Below are 27232 nucleotides of genomic sequence, written 5' to 3' on the forward strand. Positions count from 1 at the left end.
TACCCTAACCTTAACCTTAACCATCAGAACTACATGCCTAACCCCAACCTTACCCTAACCTTAACCATCAGAACTACATACCTAACCCTAACCTTATTCTAACCTTAACCATCAGAACTACATACCTAACCCTAACCTTATTCTAACCTTAATCTTAACCATCAGAACTACATTTCTAACCCTTACCTTACACTAAACTTAACCATCAGAACTACATGCCTAACCCCAACCTTACCCTAACCTTAACCTTAACCATCAGAACGACATGCCTAACCCTAACCTTATTCTAACCTTAACCTTAACCATCAGAACAACATGCCTAATCCAAACCTTACCCTAACCTTAACCATCAGAACTACATACCTAACCCTAACCTTAACCTTAACCATCAGAACTACATGCCTAATCCAAACCTTACCCTAACCTTAACCATCAGAACTACATACCTAACCCTAACCTTAACCTTAACCATCAGAACTACATGCCTAATCCAAACCTTACCCTAACCTTAACCATCAGAACTACATGCCTAACCCTAACCTTAACCACTGACCAAACAATCAGCTTTTTCCCAATTGGAGAAGCCATCCCCAATTAACTGGTCTTTAGTCTGAAATATGTCCCCGAAAATAGGATGTCAGGAACACACACACGCACTCACGCACACACGCACACGCACACACACACACACTTGTATTCAAGCATGCAGTCTTTCTCTCTTCCTTTTCACGCTGTCTCTCTGTGATTTATGATATTGTAAGGCTGTAAGGCGCTTTACAGAATTGAACATGGTATGCTGAATTCATATTTTTTGACTGTTTTCATGTTTGAAACTTGTTTTCCATTTTCTATTCATAGCAAATTGATTACCTAATATCCCAGTATGCTACCGCTAGGAACAAAGTCATCTCCGACCTAGATAGTAAGTATTCCCTGCCGACGTCTCTGCTTTTAGCACGGTGGTTGAAAATGTTGACAGAAACCATTCATTCAGTTCTTGCCTTCGGTCATGAATCCCGCTTGTTATCTGGATTCGCTGCTTCCTATGTCAGCTTTCCTCGACCTGTTTCAGCACAGCAACTCATGTATGCGACATAAATGGGTCTGGATGGTATTGGCGGTGTCCATGGTGGAGGTCTGCCATCCTACTGCAAAAGCCAATGAAGCATTATCCCTTCAGACAGTTCTCTTTTTTTCTGTGTTGGATGTTAGAGCCAGGGGCGGCACGGTGGCGCAGTGGTTAGCACGGTCGCCTCACAGCAAGAAGGCCCTGGGTTCGAGCCCTGGGGTAGTCCAACCTTGGGGGTCGTCCCGGGTCGTCCTCTGTGTGGAGTTTGTATGTTCTCCCCATGTCTGTGTGGGTTTCCTCCGGGTGCTCTGGTTTCCTCCCACAGTCCAAAGACATGTAGGTCAGGTGAATCACCCGTACTACATTGTCCCTAAGTGTGAGTGTGTGTGTGTGTGTGTGTGTATGTTGGCCCTGTGTGATGGTCTGGCGGCCTGTCCAGGGTGTCTCCCCGCCTGCCACCCAATGACTGCTGGGATAGGCTCCAGCATCCCCATGACCCTGAGAGCAGGATAAGCGGTTCAGATAATGGATGGATGGATGGATGTTAGAGCCAAATAAACCACTGTGGCTAAAATCCCTAACAAGGTTGTTGAATTATGAAGGCTGAAAAAAGAGAAAACCTTGATTCCCCCCAAGCCCCCTCTCAGAGTCTGAACCGCCGCGGTACATTTGTAAAAATGTGGAAGGAGGATTTCTAGAAGGGCTGCATCTCTTTTATCTTTTTTTTTTGTTTTTTTTTTGACGCTCTTATACTTTGTCCTACACAGATATAGGTCCATTACTGGGTGGAAGGATACATGAACAGCTGGAGAAGGAGGTGCGCCCCGCCCTGGACGGAGCGCTCACTATGGCCGGAGGTAAAATCACTCTCTCTGTATATTTATATATATATATATATATATATATATATATATATATATATATATATATATATCCCTCTGCTGCTGCTGCTGCCAATCACCCAACGCTACCTCACCGTGTCTGTCAGGAGTCAAATGCCGACTGAGGCCACATGACAGAAATACTCACCATGACAAGTCACATGGTTGAGTCCTCAGTTTGATAAAAGAAAACAAGAAATAATTAAAATGGATATGATAAAGTGAGATAATAGTAAAGTGTTTCCAGAGCAAATCAACCTGTTTAAAAAGATGCCGGTACTCTGGATATTCTGTGTTGAAATGCTGTTTGAAGACAATTAACTTGGGAACCAGTAAAACCGTTTTACCCCCGTGGTGATCTTATTTTCTATTATTATTATTAGTAAAGTAAGACTTGAGGACTCAGGTGAATAAATTACTCACTCAGATGGACATTTCCATCTTCGGAGAACTTCATTGTATGGTAACCCTTTTAATTACAAGCTGTTCATCACACAGAAATAATTGAGTAGAGTAAAGTAGATGTAACTGAACCATGGTGAATGGTAATTACTGAGTAATATATGCGTAGAATAGGGTCTTTCCTATATCTAATTTGCTTTGACGTCGTTATGCTAAATATAATCTACATCAAACATTGTATGGGATACATTTACAAATCACATTGTACCAAACAGGTAGTTTGAATCCTTTGTGACGCAGGGATAAATAGTTATCAGCTATTAAAACTTTAATTTAAGGGGAATATTGAATGTCCTGCTAAATAACCGTAGTAAAGATAGCGCCACATTCAATATTCAAAATATATTTATGGGGCGTCCGGGTAGCGCAGCGGTCTATTCCGTTGCCTACCAACACGGGGATCGTCGGTTCGAATCCCTGTGTTGTCTCCGGCTTGGTCGGGCGTCCCTACAGACACAGCCAATTGTGTCTGTAGGGATGTGGGTATGTATCCTGGTCGCTGCACTAGTGCCTCCTCTGGCCAGCCAGAGCACCTGTTCAAGGGGGAGGGGAGAATAGCGTGATCCTCCCATGCGCTACGTCCCCCTGGTGAAACTCCTCACTGTCAGGTGAAAAGAAGCGGCTGGTGACTCCACATGTATCGGAGGAGGCATGTGGTAGTCTGCAGCCCTCCCCGGATCGGCAGAGGGGGTGGAGCAGAGACAAGGACGGCTCGGAAGAGTGGGGTAATTGGCCAGGTACAGTTGGGGAGAAAGGGGGGTGGGGGGGGGATGCAAGATAAATTCATTCAGTTAATTCACATTATATTAATTATAATCTAAAAACTGTAAATTGCCATCACAGGATATTATAAAACCTTTGCAGAAATTTTCTTTTTTTCCCCTCAACCTTCCTTTCTTTGCTTTGTGGTAAAGTGAAAATCGAGAGGGCCGTGAAAGGTAACAGCAACTACACAGTGGTCTGTGATCCCTTTACCCTTTGACCTTGTGACCTTTGACACTGGCGTAACAACTGTGGTTGGTTCTCTTGTGGCTTTCCTTGAGCCTGTGGACCTGTCAGAGTCCTGTGTGCCATCTTAATGAACAATGGGCACTTCTCAACATTAAGCTCATGGCATCGATGCATTCGGTTGAAACCCCGTCACAGACCGAACCTGCAAGTCTCTCCTACTCCAACTGTGTCACCCCGCAACAGACAGACCTTTTTCACAAATATGTCTGACAGGCTTCCGCTTTGTTATGAAGGGTAAAGACTGGTTCTCCCCATTGCCTGCAATGTTACAAAAAACATTCTGTTGTCCTGTTGTGTCTGTAAATACTTATGCTGTGTTTCAACACAGTGTATAACACAATACAGGTGTTGTCATTGACATATCTTCATGTTTCTGTTGTCAGACGACTGCATGGCGAGAAAAAAGTCTTGATTTGATGGAGGGTCACAAAATGCTAGCAACCCTGAAATTAAGATTAGACTTGATTAGCTAGTTAGCTAACCAATTAACTAACTAATTGGTTAGCTAATCAATTAGCTAACTAATTGGTTAGCTAATAGATGAATATGAACCCAGAGATCCAGGTCGGCCCCTGTATCAGTGCTATATCTCCCCCAGTTACCCTGAGGAATCATCAGCCGCCAACACCCACACTTCCCTGTCCCAGCAGCCCCAGCCTTGTACAACAGACCCCCAGGACCACTCCCATCCTCACCCCCACACCCAACAGCATCAGCAGCACCCACACACTTCCTACAGCTATCTTCTGCCTGAGCTCTGGCCCAGTAACGGCAGGGGCCCCGGTCCATTCCAGAACATTCCACGTAATGGAGCCAGCACACTGACTCAGCAACGGGAACTCCTGGTTAACTCCAACGTCCTTCGTCGAGCAGAGGAGCAAATTAAGTCGGACGCGGCGGTTCAACCTCCTCATCTCCACTCCCTCCAGCACCTCGGACAGTTCCCCCCTCTTATGCACAAAAGCAAGCAGCCTCAGCCCCCCTCCGAAGCCAGCCAGGGGCCCCGAAACCTGAGCAAGCCCCCCACCATGTCCTATGCTAGTGCCCTATGCGCCCCGCCCAAGCCCCGAGCTGTTTGGCCCCAACAGGTTAAAAAGAACAGCGACCTGCTGTCCCTCGTATAAGAGCTGAGTATTGGAAGTTCAAATGGTAGCAGTGGATATTATTCCTACTTCAAACGAGTGTCACCTCCCCAATTTAATCCCAAAGTAAATAATGAATGATGATGACATGAAAAAAAAAAGAGAAAAAAATCGCAAAACTTTCACCAAAATTGGGGAAAAACATGAAGTACTTTTACAAATTGTTTCCATCTATTGTTTTGTTTTTTTCCCCCCTGTGATGGACTGGCGGCCTGTCCAGGGTGTCTCCCCGCCTGCCGCCCAATGACTGCTGGGATAGGCTCCAGCACCCCCACCACCCTGAGAGCAGGATAAGTGGCTTGGATAATGGATGGATGGATAGCTAGTTAGCATTTTGTAGCCCTTGATCGAATCACTTTTTTTTCTGGATGTGCAGTCATCTGACAACAGAAACATAAAGATATGTCAATGTCAACACTTGTATTGTGTTATTTGATGTGCTGAAACACAAAATATTGGCATCTACATCCTATTGGACTCGAACTTAGCTTTATGGCACTTACTCGTGTTCTCTCCTGCCTAGATCCTTGCTTGCGTTGTATCAGCTGTCAGATGTATGTCGCTTGGGATAAAAGCGTCTGCTAAATGAAATCGTAAATGAAAAGCAAAGCTCTCAGTTTACAAGTCGATCTTTGTTCGAACCCTCACCTATGGTCATGAGCTTTGGGTGGTGACCGAAAGGGTGAGATCACGGATACAAGTGGCTGAAATGAGTTTCCTCCGTAGGGTGTCAGGGCTCAGCCTTAGAGATAGGGTGAGGAGCTCGGACATCCGGAGGGAGCTCGGAGTAGAGCCGCTGCTCCTTCATGTTGAAAGGAACCAGTTGAAGTGGTTCAGGCATCTGATTAGGATGCCTCCTGGGCGTCTTCCTTTGGAGATTTTCCGGGCACGTCCAACTGGGAGGAGACCCCGGGGTAGACCCAGAACTCGCTGGAGGGACTACATGTCCAATCTGGCCTGAGAACGCTTCGGGATCCCCCAGGAGGACCAGGAGGGCGTTGCTGGGGAGAGGGAGGTCTGGAGTGCCCTACTTAGCTTGCTGCCACTGTGACCCGACCCCGGAGAAGCGGCTGATGATGAGATGAGATAAATGAAATCATAAAATAAGGATCACAGACACAATCGAAGGCGACCGGAAGTTGGCTTTTTAACATTGCAGGCAATGAGGAGAACCAGTCTTCACCTTACTGTGATGAAATGGAAGTATGTTGGCCATGTTTGTAAAAAAATGTATATCTGTGTGTTGCTGTATTTGTGTGTTTGTATAAGTTTGCGTTAACTTCCTCATTTAGGTTTAAAGTCCCATGAAACGGCATTTAAAGTATCGCAAACTCCCGCAATCTGAATGAAGCAGCTGTGGAGCTGATGGAGGGACATGGATTTGACGGCCAGGCGTTTTTAGAAGAATGTTGACACTGATATGCTATCGGTCCAGTCCAGAGGAACTGATTCCACTAGTTTATTTGGTGGTAGAAGATCATCGTCTTCCCATTCCTTCATTCACCCGGCATTTTTATTAATGTACACTTCCCACGGCAGGATGACGTAGCTAAAATATTTGTATTTGTCAGAAAGAGAAAAACATTCATATGAACACGAAAATTTTTGGCTTTCTTGTGAGACCAGCTATGTTGTATGGTTTGGAGACGGTGGCACTGATGAAAAGACAGGAGGTGGAGCTGGAGGTGGCAGAGTTGAAGATGATAAGATTTTCGCTGGGAGTGATGAAGAAGGACAGGATTAGGAACGAATATATTAGAGGGACAGCTCAGGTTGGACGGTTTGGAGACGAAGCAAGAGAGGCAAGATTGAGATGGTTTGTACATGTGTGGAGGAGAGATGCTGGGTATACTGGGAGAAGGATGCTGAATATGGAGCTGCCAGGGAAGAGGAGAAGAGGAAGGCCAAAGAGGAGGTTTATGGATGTGGTGAGGGAGGACATGCAGGTGGCTGGTGTGACAGAGGAAGACGCAGAAGACAGGAAGAGATGGAAATTGATGAGCCGCTGTGGCGACCCCTAATGGGAGCAGCCTAAAGTAGTAGTAGTAGTAGTAATAGTAGTAGTAGTAGTAGTAGTGTTTAATAGATGTAAATTAAGCGCAAGTAAAAGAGGCCAGATGAATGAAAATAAATTTTTTCATTTTCATGAGACTTTCAACAGGTTTTTGTATTTTATTCTTTTTTTCTGTACTCAGTTCGACTCGGGGTCACAGTAGAATCTATCCCAGCATGCACTGGACAGAAAGCAGGGAGACAGCTGGGACAAGTCACCAGTCCATCACAGGACACACACACTTATTCACGGTTTCATTTATTGCAATACACAATTTAGAGTCTCCTACTGGACTTATGATGTGTCACATGAAGGACAGCTTCATGTGGAAAGTGGATCAGACGGAGGGCCCTGTACCTTTTGTAGATACTGTCAGTCAGCATCGATGGCATAAATCACGAGAATAATTAAGTGTCGCAAATGCGACACTTAATGCAACTTAATTCACATTATTTACAATGTAATTATTTATAATGTGAATTGAATGCAACTTAATTCACATTATTTATAATGTAATTATTTATAATGTGAATTGAATGCAACTTAATTCACATTATTTATAATGTAATTATTTATAATGTGAATTTAATGCAACTTAATTCACATTATTTATAATGTAATTATTTATAATGTGAATTTAATGCAACTTAATTCACATTATTTATAATGTAATTATTTATAATGTGAATTTAATGCAACTTAATTCACATTATTTATAATGTAAGTATTTATAATATGAATTTAATGCAACTTAATTCACATTATTTATAATTTGAATTAAATTGCATTTTAATTCACGATTAATGATCACAGTCATTAAACGTGAAAATGTAAAACCTTTTGAAAAATGGCTGATCGTGTGATTGAAAGTTATTTGCATTTAATTTTTTATTCAGTATTGTGTTTCCATCACAATTTATGGTATTTATTTATATTGAATAAAACATTTATCCAAGGGTTTCCAGTGATTTGGGGGATTTTATTCAATATCTTTGGTTCCATCAAGCTTTTTTTTTTGGTGGAAATGACAAAATTTGCATTAAAAAAACTTGGATGGAAATGTGACTATTGAAGTATATTGTATGGTATCTGTGTGTGTGTGTGTGTCTCAGACAGTGTTTTCTCCAAGGACAAACGCCAATCGTGTTTTTACCCCCTTTGTTAAGTTCGTGTCAGTCAATGCTGAAAGAAGGGTGGGAAGTTAACACCAAGCCCTGGCTAAATGTAATGTCAGTTTTGCTGCTAAGAAACAATTTATTAATCTTAATTTTTTTCAAAAAAAAAAAAAAGCTGAGAAAAAGTGGTGACAGGTGGAAGTAAATGTGACTTTCCTTCCTTGGCTGTAAGTCTGCACGTCTGTGCCGTCCAGGTTCTGCTCAAACGAGTTAAAATGATCTGCAGATAGGAGGACATAATCACGCTCCTTCCCCATGTAAATGCCAAATGTAACTGTAAATGGTCAGGAGTGACAATATCTTGAAAAACAATTCAAGGGGCATTGGGGTACCGTGGCGGTCTATTCCGTTGCCTACCAACACGGGGATCACCCGTTCGAATCCCCGTGTTACCGCCACCTTGGTCAGGCCTCCCTATAGACACAATTGGCCGTGTCTGTGGGTGGGAAGCTGGATGTGGGTATGTCCTGGTCACTGCAATGGCGCCTCCTCTGGTCAGTCAGGGTGCCTGTTCTGGGGGGAATAGCGTGATCCTCCCATGCGCTACGTCCCCCTGGTGAAACTCCTCACTGTCAGGTGAAAAGAAGCGGCTGGCGACTCCACATGTATGGGAGGAGGCATGTGGTAGTCTTCAGCCCTCCCTGGATCGGCAGAGGGGGTGGAGCAGCGACCGGGACGGCTCGGAAAAGTGGGGTAATTAGCCGGGTGCAATTGGGGGGGGGGGGTCCACAAAAAAATTGCAAGGATTCTTGAAAAAGCTTGAAAGAGGCTGATTGGCAGTACAAACCGGTAAGATCGGCTCACCCTGTTGGTAGACGTTTTTCACTTGTTTTCGGGGGTAAAAACAAAAAAGTTGCTGTCTTATTGTGATGACATGGATTGTTAAGAGTCATTTGTCAGGATGTGTGGTTCCTTTCTGGTGGGCTTCTGTCTGGTTTGTCTCATCACTGTCCTGCACCTCCTCCCTCCTCCATCATTGCCGACCCGCTCCACTTTTATCCATTTATTTGTTTTAAACGCAGCCATGCGGGAGACCAAGGAGGCGCTGGACAACGTCAGCGTGTCTCTGGAAGTCCTCCAGGAGGGGACGGGGAGACTCGGCGCCAACCTCAGCCTGGTGCGCTCCAGTCTGCAGCAGACCCTAACTGACCCGGGCTGCCAGGATGAGGAGTCCGATGTGACCACGGCCCAACTCTGCCGCAACATCCACACGTCTCTGAGCCAGCTCAGGATCAGTGCCAACTTCACACGGGTACCCACACACAACCAGACAGACAGACGGACAGCTAGACAAATGAACAACAGACAGACAGACAGATACATTTTTAATTGTCCCACTTGAGGAAATGTGTGGGCTTTATAGCAACACAACATCCTGTCCTTAGACCCTCACATCAGATAAACAACAACTCCCTAAAAAAAAATCTTTGGTGGCATCTGGGTAACGTAGCAGTCTATTCCATTGCCTACCAACACGGCGATCGCCGGTTCGAATCCTCATGTTACCTCCGGTACTGTGTATTTAATGGGATGTGAGTACCTGCATGCACAAAGACTGTCACCACTACTTTAATTAGCAGCACAGATACTATGTGTAAAAGCTAGCACAGTGAAACAAGGTTACTATACTGCAAAATAAATCTCTAATCCTTCTAAAAACTACTAAGAATATTCCACGTATCTTCTGATGGCTAACAGTGAAGGAAATTTAGAATTTTTCTTCAAACAATATCCCTCTTTGGGATTGACCAGAATGACTTGTGTTATTAATAAGCATGGAGGACGTAAAAAATAAATGTATTAGCTAAATCTTAGGATAGATTGTGAGTGGTTGCAGAAGAACTTCCAAGTCGAGCTTGACTCTTGGACTTTTCTACTATTTTCATTGTAGTCTCAATATTTCCAATATTAAATATGTCTGATCAAGACTATATTTTCAAATGTTGGTTTGGGGAATCTAATTGTGTTGCAGTTGATATAATAATCAACAGTCAGTAAACATCAGTCGTCCATTTTCTGTGCTGCTTTGTAAGGTCTCATTAATATTTGCCATTCATTTCTTTTAAATTAAAATTTATTTTTGATATTCTTGTTGATATATTGTATTACATTACTCATATTATTATGTTCTTATCATTAGTAATCATGGACCGTTTATCAGTCATTGTGTATTGGTCCATCTTGTGTTACAGTTAGCCAACGTGAACACTCAGCTGGAAAGCGTCAACAACATGCTGAGAACAGACCTGAGCAGCATCATTCAGAGGGTGAGTCTGTTCGGCCACGTTGGTCAATGATGTCATTTCCTGTCACAGGGTATGAAGTAAATCTCTTTGTCAACCTTCTATATTCACTACGTCACCAATTGACTGAAGTTTTGGTGCCAAAATATTTGGGGCGGCACGGTGGCACAAGTGTGATCGCCTCAAAGCGAGAAGATCCTGGGTTCGAACCCCGGGGTTCTCCAACCTCGAGGGTCATCCCAGGTCATCCTCTGGAGTTTGCATGTTCTCCTTGTGTCTGTGGTGGGTTTTCTCCGGGTGCTCTGGTTTCCCCCACCATCAAAAAAGACACGCATGTTATGCATCGGTCTATTCTGTTGCCTATCAACACGGGGATCGCCGGTTCGAATCCTCTTGTTACCTCCGGCTTGGTCGGGCATCCCTACAGACAAGACTGGCCATGTCTGCGGGTAGGAAGCCGGATATGGGTGTGTGTCCTGTATGGTCGCTGCACAAGCGTCTCCTCTGGTCGGTCAGGGCATCTGTACGGGGGGAAGGTGAACTGGGGGGAATCGTGGGATCCTCCCACGTGCTACGTCCCCCTGGCGAAACTCCTCACTGTCAGGTGAAAAGAAGCGGCTGGCGACTCCACATGTATTGGAGGAGTCATGTGGTAGTCTGCCGCCCTCCCCGGATCAGCAGAGGGGGTGGAGCAGCGACCAGGGCGGCTTGGAAGAGTGGGGTAATTGGCCGGGTACACCTGGGGAGAAAAGGGGAGAAAAAAAGACACGCATGTTAGGGTTAATACTCCTGTCTGTGCCCCTGACCGAGGCGTGGCGAGAAGAACTGGAGTCGGTCCCCGGGTGCTGCACGGTGGCTGATCACTGCTCCTAGCTACACGGCTAGGATGGGTTAAATGCAGAGAGGAATTTCCCCACAGGGCTCAATAAAGTATCTCAAAATAAAAAACAAACCAAAATCCATCTTCCAAATCATGCAGGTTACTTGTGGGAATCAATGGTAAAGCATATAAAGTATATCGCCATGCCTAAAAGCAACTTGATATTGGAGGTGGTCGGGGTTGATTCTGGTTGTGGTTTAGTTCAGGTAGTTGTTTTGTGTTGTCCATTTATAGTTTACAATATTTCCTATGTACAAATGTTTTCTCCTGTCTAACCCGTGTCAGGGCTACTCCTCCCTGAACAACACCCCGAGCATGGTGGCCGAGCAGACCTGGGCTGTCGCTGAAGGTAGTACGAATCAGTTAACACACTTAGTATGAAGTGCTTTTTTTTTTCCTAAACGAAAGGTCTGACCCTCTGTCTGTCTTACCTCCAGGTTATTGGACTGAATGGATAAGAGCTATTTCTCATTTATGAATTATTTCGTGTCTTTTTACAACATTAATTAACATTCAACTGTCACTTCACATTTCTTCCCTTTCAAGATTTATCTTTCTCTACCTCCTTCTCTGTGTTTAGAGCGGAAAGAAAAAAACTGAATCCGCAGAGGCTTCAAAAACAAAGTCACGCTCTTTTCTTCTCTGTTCTGCATCTGTCTCTTTTCCTGTCTTTCTGTCTTGCCCCATTTTTTTCTTTGTCCTTCTGTCTCTCATCCCCTCCCACTTCCTCTCATTTCTTCTCCCCGGTGTTTTCTCCGTGTCTCTTTTTCTGTCAGCCTCTGCGTCTCTCTTTGTGTCCATCTGTCAGCTCTCCCTCCATTTCTATCACTCCCATGCCCTCTCTTTCTCTCACCGTCTTTTTCCTCCTTGTGACCTCCCGCAGGTGTGCGGGGGTTGGCGGAGGGCGCTGGCAGGAACATCAGCAGCGTGTCCAAGGTGTTTCCTCTGCAGAACTCTCTGAACAACTTCACCATCTTCATCAGCCATGCGCAGTCCAGGATCGAGGACCGTTACCCCGAACTGGACCAGTTGGACTTCTATAGGTGAGACCAGCTCTGCGTCACGGTCACTTTAAAACTACTCCAAGTCAGATCCCACCGATATTGATTTCAGTTTTTTTTTTTTTTTTTTTTATGAACAGAACATGAATGTGGTCATGGATGCTTTTGAGTCAAACCATTGCCTCCCTGGGAGCTAGCTAAGTACCTCCCATAGGTTCACATTGAACCTGTAATAGAGGCTCTGCTGCTAGGCATTGGTGAGTCGGGGAGTGCAGACTCCCTCAGGATGACTTGGAAGTCTACTGAGCTGAAATGTTCAAATTGTTTAATACAAAGGACTAAAATATTCCCACATAAATTTCAGTTCAAATTTCGTATGAACATATTTCAAGTGTGTCAGTACCATTATCACAGCTACCTGGCACTGATTAGTTGTGATGCTCACGAGTATTAAAATGTACAGCCAAACCAAGGTTTATGATATATGATGCTATATGACAGTGCCCTAAAACTCATGAATATAAATTGCCAAAATGGCAGTTTTTCTGCACAAATTAACGAGGGTGGCTCCCTCTGAATAGTGCAACAATTTTCAAGAATTGAGGTTATCACTTCACAGTTGTGAGGAAAGTAATACTGGTGGAAGTGGCTCTTTTGGGGGTTACTCTCCATTGACTCAAAATCCTTCTGTACCCTCTGTGCTAAACGTTGCTTCTCTTTAGAGGTGCTTTGGTGAGACTGTCTCTGTCTTCCCCCTACAGGTGGATTGGCTGTATTGCTCTGTGCTGCATGGTGGTTCTGGTTCTAACCTTTAACTTCCTGGGTCTGCTGTGCGGCACCTTGGGATATGACAAACATGCCTCACCCACGACGCGGGGCTGCATCTCCAACACTGGCGGGACGCTGCTCATGGCGTGAGTCACGTGTTAAGTGTCGTGTGACGCTTTGTCGGGTCCGATCGGCAAGCTGGGTTTTGCTCTGAATTTTAAGATTGAAAAAAAAGAAACTGTCATTGTTAGAAATTCAGATGATTGTGTGCAGTGATTTCTATCTGATCAGGAAATTAATGTCCTAATGAGGCCTTTTGCATTAAAATGTTCTTTTGCATCCAAACTTTCCTTAAAATAAAACAACATATGTACCTCTACTACTACAAGTATCACATACCTCTACTACTACAAGTATCACAGAATGTTGAATCAGGTCATCTGGACACAGTGTTTATTGAGAGAGAAACATTTCATCACTCATCTTAGTGACCTCTTCAGTCTCAACTGACTGCAGGTATCCCACCCTTATAAACTATACAGCTGCATAACGACCAAAAACAACGATCAGTTTCATATGCAAATTGCCATGACCATTAACAAGAGTTTAAAAGGCAATGTGTACTATTCACAGAGGATTAGGGAATAGTTGCAATCACAGCATTGTAAGGAGGTGACAGATGTACTCTTAGCCCCCCCCCCCCTCGGTTCAGGGATGGTCGTTTCCTCTTAATGTAGATGGCCTCTTTGACTCCCCGTTCAAACCAGCGTTCCTCCCTATCAAGGATGTGCGCATCCTCATCCTTGGAAGAGTGGCCACTGGCCTGTTCTATTACAAGTAACTCTAGTATTCTTCCTACTATCACTACTTTACTAATACTACCACTGCTTTTACTAATACTTCTTGTATTGCTACCCCACCACCCTCTCCTCCCTCCCTCTTTGAACAGCCACACCTTAAGCTACTGCTACTACTAGTCCCATTTTCAGTCCAAGGCTTCCGTGAGTCTCATGCCATATTTTAATCAAATGCTTTAAAACAGGATTGTCTGTCCTGTTGGGATATAATACTGTTGTTCCACTTATAAATCATTGGATACTTTTTCTTTCTTTTATATCCAGGAGGGGACGCTGTTTCCCTAAAAAAGATGAACTAAATTGCATTTGAACTGCTAAATAATAATTTTCAAAACTGGGTAATCGAAGGCCCCCTAATCTATATAATCCCATGTTAATTTTTCAGTGGATAGCCTGGGCACTTCACAATGTCATGTAGTTATCTAACATGTTTGTTAAGGGATTTAAAGAAAGTTTTGGGTAGTGGAATGGGCAAGGACTGGAAGAGACACTGTAATCTCGGTAATGTATCCATTTTCACACAGTTAACTCTGCCAATTAGAGTAATGGGCAAACTCATCGACCTATGTAGATCATCTTCAATTCTACTGAGCAATGGGAAGTAATTAAGTTTGTACAAGTGTTTAAGGTCATTATCTACAGTTATCCCAAGATATTACCATTTGGAAGCCACTTGAATGGGCTTGTTTGCTGATACTCAGTGTAATCAAAATTCGTTACGGGAATAATTTCACTTTTTCCCAGTATCCTGAAATAACACCATAAGTCTTTAACAGAGTCTGTAATTTGGTGAGGGAGTTACCAGGGTCTGTTATGTACAAAATTACATCATCTGCCAGGAGATTAATTTTATGATTTGTTTGCTCTACTTTGAAACCCTTTATATCAGGATCCTGTCTAATTGCTTCGGCTAAGGGCTCAATAGCCGAGACAAAGAGTCCCGGAGACAAAGGGCAACTCTGTCGACTCGATCTACTCAAGGGAAATGCCATCGAGATCTGTCCGTTAATGGTAACTTTGGCCCAGGGTTCATGATAAAGGGTTTTTACCCAATTAATGAACAACTGGCCAAACCCAAACTTGGCTAAGACTTTAAATAAATATGACCACTCCAGCCTATCGAAGGCCTTTTTAGCACCTAGAGCTACAGTTATACTAGGCTCAGTTTTAGAGTTTGTTAGGTGGATAATATGAAAGAGCCTACATAAATTGTTAGCTTGTCTGGTTTTATTTCTTTTTTTTAAAGCCCTTTGTGACATTGTTAAATGCTATATAAATAGTTAGGTATTATTTTACTACTACAAGACCTAGTACTATTATAATGGTCATTGCATGTAAAATCTTAATAGGTCTTTACCTTATTCTCTCATCCTGAGCAAACTTTTAATTAATGTAAAAACAGACCAATCCTAAAACCACATAATTTCACATACATCTGTCTAACCAGAAGGGGTTGATTTGATGGAGGGGGGGTTGTTGTTGTTGTTTGTTATTTGGTTTAAACCAAATAACAAAAACCAATCCTTTGTTAAACTGTCATCCCATTTGGGCAGTTTTACACATAACCAAGTCACTCCAATTTGACACACAGTATGGGATTTTTGGCTGAACTTTCATGAAGTATGTGGTATATAATGTTTGAATGGATATCAAAATTAATTAGTATAATGTATAAAAAAAGTATAATGAGTAGAGAATTACCAAAAAAATTATGCTGCGTTATCATAGAAATAAAAGGGGAGTCTAATCACAAAACTAAACCGTAAGACCAGGGACATGTTATTTTCTAATAACACTTTTTAAATTCATTTGGTGTATGGGAATCGGAGTTAAGATTATGTGGGCCTATGGCTACAGCTTAAAAAGATAACAATGTTTTTATGAAGGGGGGGGGGTTGAAGCGGATGGTTGTCCCCATCATCCGTTATAAATTTTGTACAAAAACGACCACCGCTAACCATCTTTAGCAGCCAGGGCACTGAACCTCCCCCTGTTCCTCCCTCTCCTCCGGCCGTTGATGTCGTAGTGTTGTTATGGAGCTCTGTTCCCTATCTGTCTCTTCTCCACAGTGGCGTCGGCTTCAGCTTCATCTTCTCCTGGGTGCTGATGGCCATGGTGACCGCCGCCTTCCTGGCAGGAGGCAACATGGAGAAACTGGTGTGTGAACCCTTCCACACCAAGCAGCTCTTCCAGGTAGGAGACCAAACAGTTTTAAATCACATTCACTTACTCATCTTCTGCTTTGAAAAACAAGAATTTAATAAGAGCACCTTTATCCATAATACAGTTACACAAACAAGTGTACAACAGTAGTTCTGTTAAGAAGCCTGATTAACAACGGCTGATATTTTCACTGTCATTATTGTGGATCTTATGTCAGTCTTGAACATTGCCTGAATTTATTTCTTAATAGATTCAGCCATTCCCACAATACCCAGAATTCATTGTGAATGCTGGGGTTGGAGAGCCGCATATCCGTCGTCTTCTACAGTGAAAGGAAACAAATATGTGTATTACAAAAAATAGTTCAAAACTGTAATCTAATTTTTGGGATTTTGCATGTACTTGTAAAAACGTTGGTTAAGAAAAATTGTCAACGCTAAGCCAATGAGTAAAAATGAATGATCAGCTTCAAAGAGGAGCTTTTGAGAAGAGACACTAATGATCCCTGTAGACATCCAGCAATTGATCCGATGGCCCAATATTCCAAAACCCAATATTCTGAAAAATGTCCCATTTGTCCAACAGCCGATTATCCTGAAAACAAAAGCCCATTGCTCCGAATACACATTCTGTCTGGAGTTTTTTGCCCACCAAAACTTCCTCTACCTTCAACAACAATAAGCCAGCCCTTGTTCTCAGTTAAACTCAGGCAGCTTTGTCAGGCCAAAGAGGAAGCCTACAAGAGTGGAGATGGGCTCTGGTATAACAAAGCCAGAAATACACTCACAAAGGACTTCAGAGTGGAAAAAGGTGCTACTCTGAAAAGTTGAAAAACAGGTTCTGCCAACAACCCATCAGCAGTCTGGAGAGGTCTGAAAGACATTACCAACTACAGGACACCATCCCCCCACACACTGCAGGGAACCATCAACTGGCTGATGATCTAAATGGGCTTTACTGCAGTTCTGAAAAGCAAACTTTCACACCCCTCTCCGGCTACAATACACAATCAACTGCCCTGCCCGCCACTCTCCCCTCCCCACCAAACCCCCACCCACACTCAGGATCTGTGTTGAGGATGTGCACCAGCTCTTCCAGAGACAGAAGACCAGGATGGCACGGGCCCGGATGGCGTGTCACCGTCCTGTCTTAAAATCTGTGCTGACCAGCTGGCCCCCATTTTCACACTGATCTTCAACAGATCACAGGAGCTGTGTGAAGTCCCCTCTTTTTTCGAGAGCTCCACTATCATCCCGGTCTCCAAGAAACCCTGTATCACAGGATTAAATGACTACAGGCCCAATGCCCTAACGTCTGCGGTCATGAATTCCTTCAAGAGACTGATGTTGGCCCACCTGAAGGAACTCACAGGCCCCGTGCTCAACCCCCTGCAGTTTGTCTACCAAGCAAACAGGTCAGTGGATGATGCAGTCAACATGGGATTGCACTATATCTACCAACACCTGGACTCCCCAGGGACATACTACGCAAGTGTCCTGTTTGTGGACTTCATCTAAGCGTTCAACACCATCGTCCCAGATATTCTCCACTCCAAACTCACCCAGCTCACTGTTCCAGCCCCCATCTGCGAGTGCATTAAAAACTTTCTGACAGACACGGGGCAGCTGGTGAGGCTGGGGAAACCCAGACAATCGGCACTGGCACCCTCAGGGATGTGTGCTCTCTCTCTTTACTCTTCTCCCTCTACAAAAATGACTTCACCTCAGGTGACCCATCTGGTGTGGCTATAACAACTTGGAGCTGAACACGCTCAAAACAGTGGCGATGACTTCAGGAGGAACCACCTAACACTGCCCCACCTCACCATACTCAACAGCACGGTGTCTACGGTGAAAACCTACCGATTTCTGGGTTCCACAATCTCCCAGGAGATAAGGTGGACATCCAACATAGACACAATCATCAAAAAGGCCCAGCAGAGGATGTACTTTCTCCGCCAGCTCAAAAAATTCAACCTGCCTCAACAGTACCTGAGTTCTACACTGCAACAATTCTACAGTTCTACACTGCAACAATCCAGTCTGTCCTCTGCACATCCATCACTGTCTGGTTTGGTTCGGCCACTAAACAGGACAGGGACAGACTACAATGGACAGTTAGGTCTACAGAGAAAATCATTGGTGCCAACCTGCCCTCCATTCAGGACTTATACACCTCCAGACTCAGGAAACGGGCGGGCAGGTAAGGAATCAAATTTCAACAGATTTATTCCAGTACACAAGCAAGTGTCAAAACCAGAATATCAATCAGGTAAGACAAACTTAACCAGCAAGGATCGGGCAGAGTCAAGAGTCCAGGGGGTCAGGCAGAAGTTCTGACACTAAGATGGGGATCATAGAGTGCTGGAGGGCTTAGTGAAATGTAAAGACAATCTGGCAAGGGGCTAGTGGAGATAGACCGGTAAATATGCTGAGGGACAAATGAGGGAATGGGGAACAGGTGTGGAAGACCCAGGGTTGACTGGTGGCAAAAGCAGGGCCAGGAGTGACAAGAAAGGTGAGTACTTCAAAATAAAACAGGGAGGCAGCGGCTAATGGAAAAAGCTAAGAATGTAGAGTAATCGAGAGGGACTCGTGGCAGTAAACAGTATCTTCACATTTGCACGTCAAAATACACTAAGCAAAAAAGTCCAGGGAGAGAGTGTATTTTTGGAACAACGACCCTTCGGAGCAGTGGGCTTTCGTTTTCAGGATAACGGGCTATTGGACAAATGGGCTTTCGGTCCAATGGGACATTTTTCGGATGATTGGTGTTTCGGAATAATGGGCAATCCCCCTTCTGGGTTACGAATCATAAAGCCATGTCCTAATATATCCTCATTAGATGCATAGAGACAATGTAAAAGGTGCATTTATTAGCTACACGTGAAATTCTACGATCCCTGTACCTTAAACAGATGCAAACCTACAAGTTAAACCACTAACCCAAGTCCTTGGACAATATAGAAAACTATCAGGGAATAGTCTGTTAGACATCAGGCTCCAGAGCATACTAACATGTTTTTGTGTCTGAGTTGTGTACTTTTTAAATTGACTTTGGATTTAGCTGTGCTCTGCAGCACACCGTTTATTTAGGTCACTGACTGATGTGAGAACTAAAACGATGCCACGTCTTCTGTCTGAACGGTCCATCAGGTACTGGACACGCCGAACCTGGTGAACCCAGAGTGGAGGAACTTCATCCCTGGCTACATGTACAATGACTCTGACCTGGAGCTGACAACGGAGAGTCTCTACAGGTAATAATACTACAACTCCATTTATCTATCCATTGTCAGTACGCGACTCCTCCAGTTAAGGTTTGCGGGGGTATGTGAGTCTAACCGAACGAGCACTGGGAGACACCCTGGACAGGTGACCAGTCCATCACAGGGTCTCCTTGTTTCTCTTTCAGGAAGTTAGCAACCCTACTTTCTACCACTCTGAAGACTATGAATTAGCTCTTTGAGAGGTTTGAAGCAATCTGCCCATTGATGAGTAGACTTACATGTTGTTTGGCATACAGTATTCCAACATGGAGCTACAGTACTGTGTAACAGTCCTGATAGAACAGAGACACTGATGTTTGCTTTGAAACTGCTCATTTGAATTTCCTGACTTTTGTGGCTTTAAACTAAATTGAACATCTCATTTATTTTGTCATTAATAAAGGCTTTTAGTTTTGTTTGTCTTATATTTAGTTAATTATGCTGCGGGGGTCGTGTGGGGTCTGAAATGACAACATTAACCAAATCATTTGTCTTCTTCAATACAACTTGATGTGGATAAAGCTCGCCTTTCTTTAACGTCAGTTGTCTTTCTCCCTGTTCACCACAATCTAACTTCCATCTTCTCTGTATGTAGAGGCTGCATGTCTGCAGAACCACCGTCACATTTTTACATTTTAAATAGAGAATTTAGATTTATAAATAGCTAAATTTCTAAATAATAAATAAATAATCTAAAAATAAAATATTAATGATAAATAAATAATTTCTAAATAAATGTTAAACAGAGAAGTGTCGCATTAACAAGTCCTGCTCTATTAAACAGCCAAACAGTATGAATATAACAGTGATCCCTCCCCTTTTCACACGCCATCTTAAATAAGACACTGTGATGGCTGTTATGCCGTACTAATAAAAGGTTGTGAATGTTTTATAATATATATATATATACATATATGTATATATGTATGTATATGTGTGTGTGTGTGTTCAGTATTCCAGTCCACAGGCTGAGGAAATTCCAGAAGTTATAACTGCATGGAAGTCACGTCAGTGTTGGATTGTGTTGGATTGTATGTACTACCAGATATTTTCCCTTGGTGGCAGCAGGACGTTTTCACAGCAGCCAAGACTAGAAAATAATGCCTGATCTCTCTCTCTCTCTCTCTCCCTTTCTCCCCCATTTTGTCTTCTCTCTGTATATGTACCCGTCTGCATGTCTTTGTGTTTGTTTATGTGTGTTTGTGTATTTGTTTGTATGTGTGTATGTGTTTGTTTATGTGTGGGTATGTGTTTGTGTGTCTTCTTCAGTGATTGCAAAGACAACAAAGGCATCTACTCAGCCATGCGACTGGACAAGGTCTTCAACATCTCCTCTTTCCTCAATGCCACAGTGGTCAGTACACAGTCCACAAGCACTGCTTATTATCATCATCATCATTATTATTGGCAGTATTAGCAGTAGTAGTAGTCATAGTAGTGACAGTAATAACAGTAGTAGTAGTAGTGTCATTGTTATTGTTGTAGTGTTGAGTATTACCGTCAGTGGTGTTGTTGAAGAGCTGGTTGTTTCACCTCTCGCTGCATGGACACTAATTTTCTTTTGGTTTTAAAAATACAACTCGATAAACCTTTAAGTGAGGTGATGTTTCACTAAACACGCCAAGTAAGTTTTCACACACCAGGACTTTGACCTGAGGAGGGGGGACTCCCGCTGCTTATATGGGACACAAGACTAAAAATGTTATTATTATATAGAGACATGAATTTAGGATTTTCTACGGAAACGGCAAACTAACAACTAGTACTTACTGAAAGTACTAGATAATGTCACTAAAGTCTCTGCACAGAAGAGGTAGTTTGACAAAACACGTAAAAACAAAACTGTCTGGCTGCCATCTTGATTGCAAAAAAAAACAACAAAAAACCAAAAACAAATTAAACAAGTACTTTGCAGATTTTGGCATGTAAAAAAAAAATTTGTAAAAAGAAGTTTCATCAATCAATGCTGAATGTAAAATGATGTCAGCCTTCCTGACTCAGTGGTCCAGACACAGGCTTCGTCTCTTCATTAGTGGCGGTGGCTCTCGTGCTTTACTTGCATGACGTATAGGAGCCCCCCGCTGCCAAAATAAAGACTGAGTTAACGTTCACATTCCTCAGTCTGGACCCAAGACCAAACCCAATCTGTCTGTTATCCTCACTGATAGTCTGAAATAATCTGTCTGTTATCCTCACTGATAGTCTGAAATAACGGCTGGCGTTCCCTTCACACTTTCAACATGAGTCATGTTTGACCCACACGCTGGGAAGAGGGTTTAAAGCTACAGTCCTTAATCACATGTAAACCAACGGGTCGCCCCACTACCACAATACAAACCACAGCACAGGAAGCTGCTGTCACTCCCAGATTGATTGACAGGTGGCTTCATACAAGGACTAACACTAAACTATGGTTGTAAAGGTTGGAGTAAAACAGACTCACATTTTCAATTACCATCAGCTGAGAAAGACATAAATGATTATTTTACATCTCTTCAATTATCTGTGGAGATATACCTCCATTTATATGGTCAAATAAATCACAAAATAATTATTGACATGAAAGTATAATTCAGCTTGTAGTATTACTGTATTATTATTGGTTGTCTCAGAAATCTTAAATGACAGAATAACACATTTAAAAAGCCAAATTTTTCTGTCTACAAAAGCTTTGTGTCAAAAAGTTGTTGTTGAGGGGTCCGCGGTGGTGTAGCGGTCTAAGCATTGGCTTTGTGTCAATGCAGTTGCCCACTGGGGGACCCGGGGTTCGCGCCCCGGTCTTGTCAGATCCGACTATGGCCGGACTTGATGAAGCAGCAATAATTGGCAACGCTGTCTTCGGGAGGGGGGCGGAGTCGGCTTGTGTTCGTCACATGAATGCGTCTCTGTGTGTGTCGGAAAAAGCAGTGGTTCAGCCTGGATTCGCCTTGTCATGAAAGTGACGAGGCGTCTCCTTCGAGACTGCCGGCCGGAGAGATGCAGTTGGTGAACGCATACAGTACGAGGATGGGTGTGTGAATGAAAATAGGGATCGATTGGCCCCTAAATTGGGAGAAAAAGGGAAAAATCAGAAATAAGTAATAATTTAAAAAAAAGCTGTTGTTGCGTGGCTGTCCTCTATTGTGATCTGGTTTGATATGTTTAATTTACATAGTTTCTTTCCAGAGCGCAACAATCTGTTCCCAGTACAGGTGGCCATCAGAACAGGGTCGGTACGGTTCTGAAGGCCTGCAGCACAAGGTTTAGAAGAAAGGTCACAGGTCGCTTGTTTGATGCCATTTCAAGTCATTTTTGTTTGAGCTGATCATCTTATATTTCTTTTAGCAAGTTGAGAAATTTGCTAAAGATCAGGGTCAGTGTTGTAAGAGGGCTGTTTAGATGGCAACATGATGGCACCAGAATTAAGAATGTGATTAAGTGATTTAATTCCAACACTAGAACGACCGGGATTCCACTCCTACCTTAAACGACCACGGTTTTTAAACTCCATATTGTGTCAAGATAAATACCCAGTAGAGATATTAATGCATGACATATGTTAGTATGTCTGTTAGGAAACTAACTGACACCAAAATTTAACATTTTAACAACTATAATACTATTTTAAACAATTTAAATTTCAGAGAGACATAGTCGAACTTGAATAGCAAAATTGAAAAAGTGAAAATATGACCTGAAAAACAAAACGGAAAACACATGTTGCTGATCTAACAAACGTAACAAGGCTTATAAAACGTGACATGTAAAAAAAGAACTGAAAATAAATATTGAAACAGTCCCAAACAACGACCGCAACTTAAAAACTACTAGAACTACCATGGGCGGTCAAAACGGCTGCTGGTTTTTAAACTCTATATTCTGTCAAGATAAATACCCAGTTGAGATATTGATGCATTACATATGTCAGTATGTCTGTTAAGAAACTAACTGACACCAAAATTAACATTTTAACAACTATAATACTATTTTTCAAACAATTTAAACTGGCTGCTGTCCGACGCCTGTAAATCCTGCAACGCCTCGGTGGTAGTCATGGTGCATCTGTAACCAGACATAATCACACATCAAGTTTAGACTATTTCTCTCCACTGGAGGGCGCTAGTGTGTTTCTAGGACAGAGCAACGAACTTCACGAAGGAAATGGTGCGACCAACACACGTCATACATACTGACAAATAAATATTTAGCGCACGATGACGTGCAAATTATGAGCTGTCATGTTGACGGCTCATGGTCGTTTTAGGTAGATCTTATCACAACTTTTTTTTTTTGCAATTGATCTAAAACTCATTTTAATGCAAATATATGCAATTTTAGGAGCATTCGACTATGGCCGGACTCGACGAAGCAGCAATAATTGGCAGCGCTGTCTTCGGGAGGGGGGCGGAGTCGGCTTGTGTTCGTCACATGAATGCTGCGTCTCTGTGTGTGTGGGGAAAAAGCAGTGGTTCGGCCTGGATGCCGGCCGGAGAGAGGCAGTTGGCGACCGCATGCAGTACGAGGGTGGTGTTTGAACTAAAATAGGGATTGATTGGCAACTAAATTTGGAGAAATCAGAAATAAATTTTCTAGAAAATATTTTTTTAGGAGCGTTCAGGGAGCGGCAGGTCTGTACCCCCCCTCCCCACACACACAAAGTTATTAAACTTTGACAATCCAAAACTGTCAAAATGACGGCCTTGGTTGTTCTAGAAGATTCTATATATTAGTATTTCTTAACTTCATAAAGACCTTTATCTTTTAACATTGTCCTGTTATGACTATTAATATGTGTGATGGCCTGGCGGCCTGCCCAGGGTGTCTCCCCGCCTGCCGCCCAATGACTGCTGGGATAGGCTCCAGCATCCCCGCCACCCTGACAGCAGGATAAGCGGTTCGGATCGGATGATGGATGGATGGATATCTATTTAAGATGGGCTTTTTTTTTTTTGCAGTTTGAAATCTAAACCAGGATCCATCGGTTAACATGCCATCTAAGATCCAAACAGCTTTGTTGTGGCCGGCTCTCCATTCTTCTGTCTTTGTGGCGTTGGACACAAACTCATTTTGTATGAAATTATACATTACTATCTAGGATATGTCTTGTGACAATCACAACGGGCCAAGCTACAGTGTCTTGCAGTATGATTATGGTTCAGACAAAACAGACAAACAAAAAGCATCTCCTATTATTGGAAGCCATTTGTTTGTACATCGACCGACACCAAATACGTGAGAAAACCTGGGGAATTAAAGAAGTAGAAGTCAGAACCGGGTGCGACAGGGTACAAACTCACACACTCCGGTCCAACACGTTATTTCAGATTGTCGCCCAGAAATGTATTTGGCATTTGTTAACTTGTTATTTTAGATTGTTGCTCGTTTGTCCCTGTTGTAACACATACTGCAGAGTACTAAAACTCGGCGTCCTCCCTCTGCTACAAGGCGTTAGCAGAGCCCTCTTGTCCTGTACACCACCACCACCCAGACGTTTGTGTTGCATCACTCTTTATTTGTAGTGTGAGTTTTGGGTGTTGGCGATCACAGCCACACTGATATAAAGCATAACACATCTCCTCGGCTCTTCTTTATACAGCTTTCTCTTTTGGCGTTTCCCCCCTTTTTCTCCCCAATTTCATCTGGCCAATTACCCCACTCCCCCGAGCCGTCCCAGTCTCTGCTCCACCCCTTCTGCCGATCCGGGGAGGGCTGCAGACTACCACATGCCTCCTCCCATACATGTAGAGTCGCCAGCCGCTTCTTTTCACCTGACAGTGAGGAGTTTCACCAGGGGGACGTAACGCGTGGAAGGATCACGCTATTCTCCCCAGTCCCCGCCCCCCCCCCTCCGAACAAGCGCCCCAACCAACCAGAGGAGGCGCTACTGCAGTGACCAGGACACATACCCACATCCGGCTTCCCACCCGCAGACATGACCAATTGTGTCTGTAGGGACTCTCGACCAAGCCGGAGGCAACATGGGGATTCGAACTGGGATCCCCGTGTTGTTAGGCTACAGAATAAACCACCATGCTACCCGGACATCCCCTTTATACAGTTTTCTGTAATTTCTTAAATCAAGGAATAACTTCAAATTCAGTTGAGGAATCCTTTTCATTCAACTCTGCAAACAAATAAATAATTCTGAAACGATGCTGTTGCTAAGCAACAACAACCTCACCAGATTGCTCCAGTCTTAAACAATGTGCTTTGTACATGTATTGTACATCGTCAGTCTTAATAAGCAAATTAGAAGAAATAAGCAGTCCGGCACAGACTGAGCTGATGTCAGAGTCCGAGGGTTTTGACACCGAGTCTTGGTGTGACCCTCTTTATTCGTAACAAATATGATACACAGGCTATGTGCCGTTCATAAAAGTCACGTAACATCAACATGTAGTCGGCCTGCAACTGTCACAATCTGGGCGCTCGAAATCCAATTAAATCAGAAGGAGCAGTTTTCAGGTCAGACTACACTGCTGTCGCAGCGCATAATGAGCCGCGCTCACGTCGCTCAGTTTGAACTAAAAACTGTACATTTACATCTTAGTTATTTTACCCAGAAGCCTTTCAGACTGACTGATGATAAACACATCCCCTAAACATGATGCTTTGCGTCCATGTATATACTTTATATTCTAAATGAATACATTGTCCTTAAGATGTCACATTCAGTAGACTTTATTTCTTGGTTTGGCAACACGACAGCAACTAACTGTTACACAAACACTATGGCCAATACAGAGAACTGTATAAAACTTGAAATCACAGGGCGTCCGGGTGGCGTGGCGGTCTATTCTGTTGCCTACCAACACGGGATCGCCGGTTCGAATCCCCATGTTACCTCCGGCTTGGTCGGGCGTCCCTACAGACACAATTGGGTGTGTCTGTGGGTGAGAAGCCAGATGTGGGTATGTGTCCTGGTCGCTGCACTAGCGCCTCCTCTGGTCGGTCGAGGCGCCTGTTCAGGAGGGAAACTGGGGGGGAATAGCGTGATCCCCCCACGTGCTACGTCCGCCTGGTGAAACTCCTCACTGTCAGGTGAAAAGCAGCTGGTGACTCCGTGTGTGAGGAGGCATGTGGTAGACTGCAGCCCTCCCTGGATCGGCAGAGGGGGTGGAGCAGCAACTGGGACGACTCGGAAGAGTGGGGTAATTTGCCAAGTACAATTGGGGGGGTGAAAAAAACCAAAAACAAACTAGAAATCGCATCAAGAAGGAAGGAAGACTCCTTCAGAGCAGATGTATGAAGTCTGTACAAACCTTGCATGTGTTTAGAGTCTGCATTCTTCATGTCGGTGTTCCTGTCATCTGTCCAGTTCAGCACAGAGGTTGTAAATCTGCTGGAGAGCATCAGGATCGACCTGAGAGCTGTCACCCTGCTGGAGGCCGAGGGGAAGCAAAACCTTCTGGACTTTTCCAGTGCAGGGCTGTCTGAAATCAACTATGCTGACTACCTGGTGGAGGTGACAGAATCACACACACACACACACACACACACATGGGTGCAGCCCCACATACAGAGGCCTGGGTTGTTGAGGTGCGGAGGGCTTTCCAGGCCTGGCAGTTCAGTTGGTTGAGCATGAGACTCTTAATCTCAGGGTCGTAGGTTTGAGCCCTACATTGGGTGAAAGGTTTTTGGTGGCAGGTTGGTGGTCTCATTCGCCTGTCATCATTATTGACAGGGTATCCGCTAGCAAGGTGCTTGACCCTGTGTGCTCCAGACATGCCAGGACTGGCCAGAAAGAAAATGTACCTTTGAGTGTTAATCATAATAAATATAAAAATACACTGGCAAACTAGAAAGAACAGATACACACAACTGCTGATAAGCAGTGTGCCCCCAAACACATGGATGAAACTGTCATGGCAACAAATCTTAAGATTCTTTAGTAGTGGTAGATGTTTTAAATCACAGTTGTTTTCTTGCCATCTTACCACCGGGGCAAGTTTGACAGTCATGAGTATCAACAGAGGTTTATCATACTGTACTACCACTACTACTTTTGGCTGCTCCCGTTAGGGGTCGCCACAGCGGATCATCCGTTTCCATTTCTTCCTGTCTTCTGCGTCTTCCTCTGTCACACCAGCCACCTGCATGTCCTCCCTCACCACATCCATAAACCTCCTCTTTTCCTGTTCCCTGGCAGCTCCATATTCAGTGTACATTTCATTACATAGTATAAGCTTGTATCATACTGTATATTTCATTAAATCATACTGTATATTTCATTAAATAGTATTAGCTTGGGTGTCCGGGTGGCGTGGCGGTCTATTCCGT

At 43.6% G+C, this 27232-nt stretch overlaps 1 protein-coding gene across 1 annotated transcript in view; it reads left to right on the forward strand.

Moving 5' to 3' along the window:
- Positions 1-27232, forward strand: part of prom1a (prominin 1a) — a 153086-nt gene that overhangs the window by 99116 nt on the left and 26738 nt on the right. The window contains exons 5-15 of the mRNA XM_056281410.1: positions 859-922; positions 1837-1926; positions 8816-9045; positions 9986-10060; positions 11202-11265; positions 11800-11959; positions 12679-12831; positions 15612-15735; positions 18861-18964; positions 20243-20327; positions 26271-26417. Coding sequence (XP_056137385.1) covers positions 859-922; positions 1837-1926; positions 8816-9045; positions 9986-10060; positions 11202-11265; positions 11800-11959; positions 12679-12831; positions 15612-15735; positions 18861-18964; positions 20243-20327; positions 26271-26417 — 1296 coding nt within the window. The remainder of the gene's footprint in view (positions 1-858; positions 923-1836; positions 1927-8815; positions 9046-9985; positions 10061-11201; positions 11266-11799; positions 11960-12678; positions 12832-15611; positions 15736-18860; positions 18965-20242; positions 20328-26270; positions 26418-27232) is intronic.

This window comes from Lampris incognitus, chromosome 1 (genome assembly GCF_029633865.1).
Source record: "Lampris incognitus isolate fLamInc1 chromosome 1, fLamInc1.hap2, whole genome shotgun sequence".
Lineage (NCBI taxonomy): Eukaryota > Metazoa > Chordata > Actinopteri > Lampriformes > Lampridae > Lampris > Lampris incognitus.